The following is a 12,539-nucleotide window of genomic DNA, read 5'->3' as shown; positions in this document are numbered from 1 at the left end:
GAGACAGCAGCAGACCTCTGTCGCTCAAGGATTCCCCTCTGCAGACAACAGAGGAAACAAATTTAGTTAGCCCAGTGTATTCAACAGAGACTCTGTCTTCCTAACCTAATCCAAACTCAAGAGGGCTGTGCCCTCAAAGCAGATAATCCAACTCAAACTATCCACATACCTGAAGAACAGATGAAAAATAAAATAATCTTGTGCATGTACACGAGTCCCTCTGCCCCAGAGGGACCAGAAAGTTAATAGAGTTTCATTCTGTTTAATTTTGAATTCTTGTTATTCACAGCTCTTTCCTACAATTCCCTGCTGGGAATAACAAGCAGCGGATATAGAGTTTCCTAATTGTGTGATTACTTGAGACTGCAACTACCTGATCTGGGATCTAGTTTCCATTTACTTTACCTTCAGTAACTTTATTCAAAGGGATTAATGAAAGAGACTCATCAATTATTGAAATGAATTCAGCTTTGTTCCCAAAGTTTGCGTGGTGCTAAGGACTTGAAAACACAAGTGTGTGAAAGTCTCCGTGGGTTAATGTCTTTGGCTGGAGAATATTAAAACTGTCTCAGAGAGTGTCCTTAAAGAACTCCTGTATAGTCAACAACTCTTAAAATATTTATTGCATATACCTTCAGGTATAAAGCATATTTCCAGTGTGTTGCTCCTTACTAGAAATCTTCTTAGAATAGAATTTTTATTTATAAATGCAATGGAACATCTTCAGTCTGTTTTACTCATTACTTAAATCAGTTATTATTTTCCCTTTTCTTAGAAAAGGAAAACAAGAAGAATCGGTATCTATCTAATTTGTCCAAAGGTAGTTCTGAGCACCAGAGGTATCAGAAATGCTGGGAGATCTCTGTGCTTTTCCATTGTTAATTGACCTCCTCAGGAATCCAAAGAGCCAATAAAAATGGCAGTATTGCATGTGAAACATGTCAGATAAAATTATTTCCCTCCCCTTTCTGGAGCTTAGAAAGTGGAAGTATTTTTATTTACTAGATTTTTGTGGGTGTTATGTGGAAAATAATTGGGGTTCAAATGAGTTTCAGAGCTTGATGAACAGCTCATTTACAGTCTTCATTGACTTCATACCTGCATTTGCACTGAGTTGTTTACGCCTGAGTTGTTTGTTTATGGGATTTAAATTTTAGTATTTAACAGGAAAGTTTTGTTACTTGTTCAGTCCAAGAAGCAGGTGTAATGTCATGTGCCTGGTCTGGGATCTGACCACTGCAATCTAAGTAACATAGGTTTTGTTTAAAATAATGTTCCCTTGCTGGTGGGATAAAGGAAAAGGGAGATCTGCCAATTTAATGATGTTATTTCATGGGTGACTTTGAAGAAATGGGGATTCATTTATTGATCCACAAACAAGAAAACAGGTTTAATTGTTCGGATAACTTGTTTGCTGCAGGTCACCCACTTGGCTTTACTTCTGTGGGAGCAAAGGCGGAAGCTGGGCAGAAGCAGGAGCTTTGGAAATGAATTTGCCCACAGCTCTCCAAAATCTGCCTGCCCCAGTGCAGGAGAGGAGCCGCAGCGGGAAGGGCAGGAGCCAGGTCCTGCAGGAGGGGCTGGGAGGGCAGGACAGGCTGGGGCACAGTCCTCAAACCCATGTCTGGGACTCCACAAAAGATACAAAGGCATAAAGCCATGAAGTATGATTCCTCTATTGTTCATGTCCTGGCTCTACTGCTGTTAATTTTCAAGGTGCCTTTTACATTGTTTTCTAACGTGGTGACAGCCACGGAGAATCAAGGCATTACACCGAATATTTAAAAACCAAACCACTTTATAAGTTCCAATTTCTGTACTGTTTACTTCAACACGAGCTCTTTAAAAACCTGCCAGATATTGAAGAGATTAGGAGATCAAGGTCACCAAACACTCATTTTTAGGGTAAATGTGCTGCATTTTAAACAGTTGCTTTAGTGCCCTTCTCTTTCTCTGTGCTCAGCAGAGCAATGCGCTCGAAGCAAAGAGCACAGCTTTGGAAGGGCACTTCAGGTCCATCTGTCTCCAGGAACATCTGACTTGGAAGAGATAGCAAAGAACATGATGAGACCAGAGATTTCCTTTCCATCACAGAGTGTGTTGCAGAGCTCCCTGTCTCCAGCAAAATCTAACCTGCCAGCTGTGATTTTCTCTTCTCTCCATCATCAAACATTCCCAAAAATCCTTGTGATAAGGTGCCACCTGAAAATCTGGCTCTGACAAGTGCTGCAGGATGAAATGTCCCTGTCCAGTAACTTCTACTGACACCACTTCAGTGTTTTTGTTCTTCAAGTATAATTTCAAAGTCTCAACCTCATTAACATGCCATCACTTCTGGAAGCTGAGAATTTGTTCAGGGTCCAAGCTGTTTTTTTCTCTCCCTAGAGAATTTTACAGATTGGTTATCTACTAGTATGTTCTTTCTTTTGCATTTTCAATATCAGACTAAAATGCTTCTGGCTCCGTATGCATATGTAAGTAAGGACAGAGCAATCCGTTGTTATTTGGACCTCCGGCAGTATATATTTACAGTTTGTTTGACCTCAAAGGAAATTATGAGTGTTCGGCTGGAATATTTGACATTTGGATTGGGTTCTTTAGCTGTGGTTCATAAGAAAAGCTGGTCAAGAAAAATGCAGCATATACAAGTCTTAAAAACCTTTTAGCCCATCTAATAGAAATTTGAAGCTTTTATCAATGTTTGGAAAAAATTCAGCCAATGTATAAGGATAAGTAAATGCATTTTTCCTTATTTATCAGCCAGATTTGGAGAAATATTTGCATGTTTCTAAATCTAATGAAGTTTTTTTTCACTCATCATTATTTGATTTAGGAATTTTGAAATTTTTGCACTTTCACGTGTCTTAAAAGTCCCAAACTTTTTTGCCAGTAAGTTTGAATGGTCTATATCGTGCTAGAAAACATTTAGAAAACAGAGATTAGAATAGAGAAATGACAAAGACTGTGAGTGATCCTTCTCTTAGATGTTGTGTTTCTACAGCAAAATAGTCTTGGTTGAAGATTGCTGAGTTTAGATGTTACTGTGATAGAAATGAAATTTAGTTAAAGTTGTTAACAGGGTAGTAGGAGAACATTGCAAAGTTCACCCAGCTTGAATCATGATAAACCTGTTTATCTCAAGTTCTAAGTGATCTTCAACAGATACATTTTCTGATTTACTACATCCCTCAGGGGACAACTATCTGATTTTTTTCTAAAATGCAGTTTAAAACATGAGCATAGTCAGAGTCAAAAGCTGGTCTTCACTTGACTCAAAGAGGGTGAAACTGTAACTCGTAGAAAAGAAATGTCACTGACACATTACCTGAACTTCCTTCTCATTTCCTCCCTGCTTGGTGTTTGAGATCAGCTTCCTTGCTGCTGGAGAAGGCCACCTTCCAGTCCTTTCTGAAGTAGCACCAGTGTAGTCTTCTCCCTCACTATAAAAGTGGTAACTTGCTCTCCATGTCAGAGATACCAGCTCAGATGTCTTCATTAACTGTTGTGAGAGTGTCCTGCAACCATCCAGTTTAGTAGGTCAGCTAAGCTGAGAGCTCTACGAGCAAAGATCTTACCTTGCCTTGAAGATGACATCCATGATTTTGAAAAGTGTGCAGAGCAGTCAATAGTTTGCTTTGTTGGAAATGTGTCCTCTGACCAGCAGATGTATCTCTGAATGTTGGAGTAAAAAAATCCAGATTGATCTGTGATTAAAGAATCACAGATAGCTGTCGGGGGTGGTGGTTGCTGTCAGTTTTTAGGCGGCTCAACTTCCTGACTTGGCTCATGGTGTAAGGAGCAGGGAGGGGCTCCAGGAGGAGGGAGGAGGCAGGGTGACAGTGGACCACGCGCTGGGCTCAGCTGACAGACAAGTCTCATATGGCAGCGCCGGGCTGCGATGAGATGCTGGCAGGGGTCTGCAAGCACCGTAGCAGAATTAACATGGCACAGCCAGAAAGCCAGAGATGTGAAACCAATTACGTATGGTGAGGCTGATCTGACACCCTGACCCGTTGTGAAGATCGCGTCCAGCCAAAGCTATTAAAGGCATTACTGTGTTTGCTCAAATGTAAGGTGTGTGCCCTTTTCTCCAGAATCAAGATTTGAACATACCGCGTTGCCTAAAATACGTGGGCTGTAACTGATTTCTCCACTTTAAAGTCTAAAAAAATTTGCATCTCTTTTTGGACTTCCTTCTTGGAGTGCATCCATTGTTGCTACGTGTCTGCAAACAACAAGCATGATGGATATCAGTTCCTGGGCTCTGCTGTTCTATGGGTAATACATAAATAAAAATATAGTGCCTGTATCAGAGGAATGTTTTTTTATGTCTAAATATTTACAGTCACAAGCATTGCTTGCTTTGTGGAATAATAAATTTAATGCATTAGCTAGTATATTTATTTTTTAATTATTTATTTGTAGATGATTTCAATTTAAAATGAGATTTTCAGGTAACAAGGTAGGCAAACATGTTTAACAATGCCATGATATGAATTGTTGTAGGTGACAGATCCCTACAAAAATTATTACAGGCAGATTCGCAATGCAAAAAATTATTTATATGACAGCAAGCAGAAAGACAAATTACTCAGAGACTATGTACATGCTCTTCTGTAATTGCTCATAAATTATTATGGTTCCATGTTAAAATGCATCTACGCTCCCTAGACAACTAGATTTATTTAAAATAAGAATAATGAGACATTACTAGGAAATGTTGGGGAAGGAGATGTGGTACACGCTCTGGGTGATTGCTATTATAAAAGTAGAGTAGCTTCTTGTCAAACAAGTTAATCTAGAATTTGCTTAGTAATTTTGAAACCTTCCTTTTCAATTCACCATCTCGTCAGGTTGCATTAGCCTGGACAGGTAACTGGGATGGTCCTGGAGAGATAACTGGGATGGGCTCAGCAGGGCCCCGCCGTGATCAACTGCTGCTGCATTTCCTGCCCCATGGGGTACATGTTGGGTTTCATGTTCCACAAAATGGGGTTGAATTTAGTCGGCAGGGCCAGAAGTTATGCTAGTGGGGTAAGGGGGGCTGATGGACAGATGGGCAAACCTCTTTTCCTTAGGAAAAGGAGCTAAAAATGGGACAATGTTTTCCGTATCCTGCCAGTGCTCTAAATTTTAGAAAATATTTCAAATAATTGTCTGTATCGAAAGTGCCTAAAATACACTCACAATAGATAGGATTTAATTTGAACGGTTTTTCAGTCAGGCACTTACTAAGGATGAGCTGATTATTAGGTAGCAGAGAAAAGATGTATATACATTTATTACATAATAAGCGCCTCTCTCTAATGCCATTATGTTTCTCTTCTTACCACCCTGATTACATTACGTATTGAGAGCCAGCCCCACAAAACCACCAGCAAACTTTGTTCTGGATAATGGAGTGCTAAACTCCACCTAAGCAGCTCCAGTCATTTGTAATGACAGCTTGGAGAATACTCCAAACGAATCTAACAATGCTCACGCTCCAGTGACTGACAGTGCGGCGAGAGGAAAAATCCCGGCTTCCATGAGAGCGTGGGGAGCCTGACCTAGATTTTAGCCTCTACGAAACATTCTTGACTGTGTATTTAACAAGAAAAAAAGAGCAAGGGGAAAAAGTCGTCTCCTGTTTGATTAGTCTTTCTTCAATAATTAAGATTTAGTCAGGGTGCTCTGTGGGACTTCTCCCCTCTGCAGATGTCATCAACCCTGTAATGAATGGTTACTCTGTTCCCTGTGTGCTCTCCGCTCCGTAATTACCACCTCCTGGCATGCTGCGGGGCGCGAGCTGCTGCCGGGGAGCCGGCGGTGCCGGCAGGGCGATGGGCAGGCAGCCTGCCTGCGCCTTCCCCCTGCGCTGCGCTCGCTGTGCTGGGGCAGCCTCGCTGCTGGCCGCTGGAATTCTTCCATTCGGATCCTCTTAATGGGAAAAAGGTCTCCAGTGTATATCTCCTTTCCTTTTTTTTTTTTTCTCCTTTGAGGTACAAGTGCTGGGCTGGGTCTTTCATCCATTCCACTGTGTTTTATATACTGCAGCAGTTGTAATTTTGAAAATAAAATAGTAGAGAAGTGCATGAGAGAAGGAAGAAGAAATTTTGAAATGGAAGTGGAAGGTGAGGCAGATTGAATGACACCGGAGGATGCTTAGTGTTCATTTGAGCTGTGCTTTGACGAGTTGTTTGGTGTGGATGTGGGAGAAAATTTATTGGAAGCAGTGGCATTTTCCACTTCCAAAGCTGGATTTCCATACTGAGTCAGTACTTAACTCCATAACTCATCCTAATTGTGACTCTGCTCTATGATATAACTGAAAAAGTGGCACCTTTCTGCTTGACCCACGTATCTGAATGTCAGTTATTCTTTACTGTGGTTTAACTTTGCTGAACCAGCACGGATTCGAAAGCATTAGATGACGTGATGGGATTAGATTGACAGAAGATTGACAGAATTAATTAGATCAGCTGAATTAGTTTGGTTCTGGGCACCCCTATTCATTTCAGCTTATGCCTCTGCTTAGGCTTTTGTGACTTTGCTAAAGCACAGGAGGAAGGGTGCCTTTGAGAGTACCTGAATGTCCTGGAGAATGGGGATGAGCCATCTGGAGGGCTCAGCGTTGCCTTTCCCCTCCCTTGCTGAGAGAAGGCGGCCGTAAGCTCTGCACTGCTCTGTAATTGTCCTCTCACACCAGCCTGAAGAGCAGGGCTTAAAAAAAGCACAGAGCTTTTGTGAGGAAGCTCTGTATGGAGCACATGGATACCCGCTTGATGTACAAGCGCTCAAAGCCACCTATATAAAATCATTTATGATGTCGGAACCAGGCTTTAATGTAAAAATCAATTGAATGGGTTTGTGGGAGTGGGAGACTCGGATTCTTTTTCCAGCACAGCTGCTGGTTTCCCGTGTCACAACGAGAGGTGAATGCAGTGTTTCGTGGGGTCCTGGCAAGAGACTGTTTGAGTTCCAATGTGCAGCTTTGGTCATGGTGAAGGATGTTTTGAACATGGAGGGGATGCACTGAGAACAAATACTTCAGAACATGATTTTCAAGTAACGATTATCCAGACTTGTCCTGTTCTGTGTGGCACTAAGCTGTGAGAGGGAAAACACAGAGGAAGAAGTGATGCTGCAGCAGTGAAGGGAAGGGAAGTCCATAAATTGCTACTGGCCTTTTGTCATTAACAGTAGCCGTTAAAAGCAAGAAGCAATAAATTTTATTTTAAATCAGCGGGATGTTTTCAGCGAAATTACTATGGAAATAAAAATGGAAGTTAACCAAAGCTGTGTGTACATAACTTCAAGTGAATCTTTTGGGTTTGGGGCTTTTTTTTGTTGAATAAAGAAGTCAGTTGGTACAACCAGCAGCTGCCTGTGGGGTGGGTGGCTGAAGCAGGTAGACTGATCTGCACCACTTGGGGTGAAAGGACCGTATGGTCTCCCTTCACCTGTCAATGCCTTCAGGACAATTGATACATTAAACCTGTAGTTTTGAGTAACGGAATTTCCTTCCCTCTTGAGCCTATGTTAGTTTGTTTTACAAGTAAAATTTGTTTTACAAGATGTTACATGGAAATTTATGTATGAGAAATGTATGAAAGTCATTAGCAATTTAGAACATGGTTCAGTTGTATGGTTCATGTGGTCACAGTACAATTAAAGCTGATTTACTGCAATGGGGAAATGAAAACCTTTTATTTATCGTGGTTAGTTTTGAAGGATTCAAGAGAAGCCTGAAAAAAATGGTAGACATAATGTAAAGGTAGTAAAAGCCACTGAGAAAAAGGACTAGATCTGATAATCCACCATGTGTAGAAATTTTGGCTCACTCTATTTGTTTATCAAGTAAATTAAAAAATCACTTAATGAGTGAATGCTATTGAAAGTGTATTTCAAATGAAGAGTGCGTGAGAGCATCTAAAGTTCAAAGTTTGAGAATGCAGAAGAGGCAACTTGGACCTTACTTGGTTGAATTTGAGGTAGCTACAGCAAGGATAAAGATGCTTCACTTACACATGGCTGGATATGATCAATAAATTCTAAAAGCTACACATTTGATCAAGTGTATCCATTTTAGGTAGTGTATTTGCCTTTGCAGCCTTTTTCCTTGGTTATATTATTGGTTGACTTTCAGGCTTACAGTTTTTCCGGGAATAAAAAAGATTGAATTAAAAGGTCTCTGGTATGTGAGGGGGAGTTACATGTTGACACAGATGCATGTTCTTGGATTGTATAGTAACTAAGATGATTTAAAATAATGGCAGAAAAAATTGTAGGGAGAAGCAATCTTTTATTAAACTGGCTGACATATGTTCATTTTGAAGTGAAGTATCAAGAAAACTGTTTCAAAAGTTTTTGCTAAACAGAACATCAAAGGATCCCTTTTCATGTTTGTACAATTCCTGTATTAACCTTGACTGAATAGGCAGCATGTTGTAATTGTATCCTGTTGTATATAATACACATCTCTGCGGTTTGAGTAGGCTGGAGAAAGAAAAAAGCTAAGTGGAACTGCCTTGAAGAGAAAATGATAAGTGTCACAACTGTTATTTATTTTTTTAATGTAACATAATTAACAGGTGGATGGAAGAGTTTTAAGGGGTAAGGTTAGGATTAGATGCTGTTGTGTGTTTTCCTCCAACGAGGAATTATAGAATTCAAAACTAGTTTATTGAGGCAAATAGTTAAGGTGAAAACACTTTGTTTATTTACTAAAGAATTAGTATTTTGAGGATGAAATTAGTGATATTCTAAAGAAATTGAATTGAGTAGGCCTAACGTGCTCTTTTGCCTGCACATTTGTGTTTATATATAAGTAAAATAAGTGTATAAAAGTCTTTAGTTGCCAATAACTGCTTCAGGTTTTTCACATGGCTATAAAACAAAGAGTCTTTTCTTTCAATTCATTGCATTGCATTTCACAAGCTGCCTTTCACTATCTTGAAAAAATATATCTGTATCTAATATTTCTTTTATTATTGTTTTGCTTTCAGTTGATGGTTGCATTGACTGGTCAGTGGATCTCAAGACATACATGGCTTTGGCAGGTGAACCAGTCCGAGTGAAATGTGCCCTTTTCTACAGCTATATCAGAACTAATTATAGCATGGCCCAAAGCACAGGTCTTAGGCTTATGTGGTACAAAAACAAAGGAGATTTAGAAGAACCCATTATATTTTCGGAAGTTAGGATGAGCAAGGATGAAGATTCAATATGGTTTCACTCGGTTGAGTTGCAAGACAGTGGTTTCTACACATGTGTTCTAAGGTGGGTATTGTGTTGAAGTCTAACTAAGAATGTGTAGATTGTCTTTGTTTAAAAAAAATGTTTAAATTTAACTCTCAGAATTGAGATATTCTTCCAGTTAATGTATACTCGTTATTTTTATTCTCATAATTATATATGTCACATAATGCTTTGTCTCAAAATTAGTTTTCTTAGTAATTATATTTACCTCTTCCAATAGCTATAATTAAGCATGTACTTTCACTTAATTACTTTTTTAAGTCCAACATTTGCAAATTCTCGATTTACCATAAACCTTCAGAATTGGATGCTTCTTAAATCATGAAGTATTTTGGTTAAGTAACGTTCTTTTTCAAATCCTCTGAGTTACTCAAGAGTTAGACACAGTTTGCATTATTCTGACGGGGTTAGGCCATGGGGAGATGCAGTTCTGTCTGATTTTGAAGAAATGTTTATTTTAATATGCGGTTGTGATTTGTCATAAATTTGAGCAGACCTCGTTTGGTAAGGCACTGAAATGCATGTCTCAGAAGTATTTTGGAACTGTTGGATGAGCCTTAAATTAAGCATGTGCTGGAGCTTGTGATTTCCATCATGTGGATGTCGATGTCAACTCTGTGCCTAAAATGAGAAGATAAAAAAGGAGGACTCTTTAAGAATGAATGAATAAATATTCCTTAAATGATCCAGTTTTGAATTAAAAGGACTTTAGAGATACTTTATATGATTCAGTTTTAAACTATTTAGTTTCAGGGAATGAAGGTTTCTTCATCCTTGTCTGCTGTTTCATACTGAAATTATACTCAAGTTTGATGAATTTAATATCAAATATTTGCAGCGAAGTAACAGCACTGTTCAGAGCCCAGAATTTGCTCTCTCTCTCCGTCTCTGCTCAGTCTTACTGCCTTGTCTCAGCTGCCTCAGTCCATTTTGATCCTGAAGAACGCTACTAAAATCAGGTTGTGTTGTGGTGCGTGGTGGTTTGTGCTGGGGACCAGTTTAAATATCAGATACATCTGCCAAACTCTCTGTTCAGTCTGTTTTGCAGCCTTTGGAGTTAATTATTCTTTTATTAGCTGCTCTATCACGGGTTTGGTGTAATGTGAACTCTGTGATTTTGAAATGTTATGGGAAGATAGTGATTTACATGTTTCAAGGGAGCTATGCTTTTTTCGTAGGAAGACACTGTCATGATAATGAAGTTACTAGTTTAATACTCTGGAAATTTTAATGCAAATCTTATGTGAACAATGAAGAATTGATCTTGGATCAAATTCTGGGACATACTTTTTTCTGGGAAATTTCTAAACTCTTTGTTCATTTACATAACAAAGTAGTTTTGGTAACAAATGGGCAAGTTCTTAAATAATTCATGCATTCTCCTCGTTTTCAGATGAAAACTATATGGCATGCTTCTTGGAAGGCATTACACAGCAATAAGATTTTTCCTGTCAGTTATGTAGTTTTCCTGCTTTAGCTAGAACTTTCTTATATAATTACAGATATTTTTGCCTTTTTCAGATTTATGTCGGAGTGCAGAATATTAAATATAGTGGTTACATATAAAAGACTGTATTTCTTCCTTTACTGAGTTAATTTTTTCTTCCAAAAACTTGGTAATGTATTCTTGCTGTTATTGTTTATAAAATCATAGGTGGCTTAAAAGAGCAGAGGAAATAGCAACAGTAATTTATTTTAATTTCAGTAAAATTGGGCTAGATGTAATGTTCTGAAATATGATCACACTTTTGTGGTAGACTATCCACACCATTAACTGTGTAATTTCAGCTCTATTAATCCATTTTTTTTGGAGGGGGATAAGCAGATGTTTGGATTTTAGTCATCAACCAGGATCGCCTACTTTGTGAAAATTAAGAGGTCACAAATGAGAGCAGTAATTCTAGAATATTCTTTTATTTTCTAGAAGCATTAACAATTTCTGTTACAAATGTCATCTTTTGTAAATTGAATGAATAGCAACTGGTAGAGAGAACTCGATACAGTGGGAATGAAGAGGTGACTGTGTCCATCAGTGTGCGACACTGGGTTTAGGGTTGGATACATAACTGAGTCTTTGGTAGCTGAATGAAAAAAATTGGGGAGGAAAATGATTTTGATTCAAGATAAATGTAAAACTTTTAAAGGTTTTCTCAAGAAAGTAGTTTTCATTTAGGTTCTCTAAGATAAAATCAGAAGGAATTCAGATCTAAATTGATGTCTTTCTGGCCACTCACCAAGGACGTGGGGTCCCCTGATGGAATTCCTTGTGCTGCACAAAGGGTGAAACCCCATATTTGTGTGTCCCAGTGGCCAGAGTGTGCTGCATTCAGCCACTTCGAGTCTCTTGCCTTAGAACCATTCTGTCTGAAACTTGTACTTGTCTATGCAAAAGGGTGCAAGGGAGTGAGATACTTGGATGTGGTGCTAAGGCTAAGTGGGGACAAGAGGTCCCTGTCCCAGAATAAGTTTATGGCTTGAAAGGAAGGACATACTCTTGAGCTGGGGCGATCTCTGATAGAAGAGAATTGTACACTGAGGGTTTTTAGCAAGTCATACATAAAGGATGTCACAGGCAATAGTGACAGCTGTGCTAATTCACTCTCCCCCAACTTGTTACTTTTTTTCCCAGTCAAAACAACAGGGCAAATGAGAAAACTGCATGGGGAAAATGACAACTGCACATTTCACTGAATTTCCTATTTGTTGAAAAGGTTCTTCACAATCCTAAAAAAACCTCCCTGTTTTTCAAGAAGCTGCATTTTCTGGTTGCTCATGGGTGCTCGTAGGATCAAGGCACGAGTATCTTCAAAGCAATTGGAAGGAAATTTTCAGAAGCTGCTTGAGATGGGTGGGTATAAGCAGGTGAAGGATAGGCTGAAATGACAGTGGTTTGGACATGGGTAAAAATGAAATGTGTCAGTGAATTCTTTCTTATACAGGATTGTCATTTCAATAATCATAATGTCTGTTTTGTAAATGAACCCATAATACTGAATAAGATTAAGCCATATTAGAGCAGCCTTAATGCAAGAGATTGCTTCTCCAGGCTGAAGAGGTCTGATGCTATAATTTAAATATTGCTTCTCCTTTTTTAACTGATTAGACGTTGTTCCATAGGCAGGTGTAGGGGGGTGTGCATAATAGGAGGAAATTATGTTGCATTAAAACTTACTTCTCTCTTCTCACAATACATTTTGACATTGAGCTGGCCCTCAGATGCAAACCAAAGTGTGATATTTTCTCCAGTGTTAAGCATGGCTGTGACATATTAAAGGGTCCTGATTCTGCAGGGACTTTTA

The 12,539-nt window shown here is 39.0% G+C and overlaps 1 protein-coding gene across 2 annotated transcripts in view; it reads left to right on the top strand.

Moving 5' to 3' along the window:
- The window catches only part of IL1RAPL2 (interleukin 1 receptor accessory protein like 2), a 391,662-nt gene that overhangs the window by 181,823 nt on the left and 197,300 nt on the right, over positions 1 to 12,539 (top strand). For both annotated transcript variants that reach the window (XM_086619725.1, XM_086619726.1), the window contains exon 2: positions 8,988 to 9,261. In XM_086619725.1, the coding sequence (XP_086475851.1) occupies positions 8,988 to 9,261 (274 nt within the window). The remainder of the gene's footprint in view (positions 1 to 8,987; positions 9,262 to 12,539) is intronic.

The sequence above is a fragment of the Tauraco erythrolophus genome, chromosome 13 (genome assembly GCF_009769465.1).
Source record: "Tauraco erythrolophus isolate bTauEry1 chromosome 13, bTauEry1.pri, whole genome shotgun sequence".
Taxonomy (NCBI): Eukaryota; Metazoa; Chordata; class Aves; order Musophagiformes; family Musophagidae; genus Tauraco; species Tauraco erythrolophus.
The sequence above is the reverse complement of the archived record's forward strand: the minus strand, read 5'-3'. Positions and strand labels throughout refer to the sequence as shown.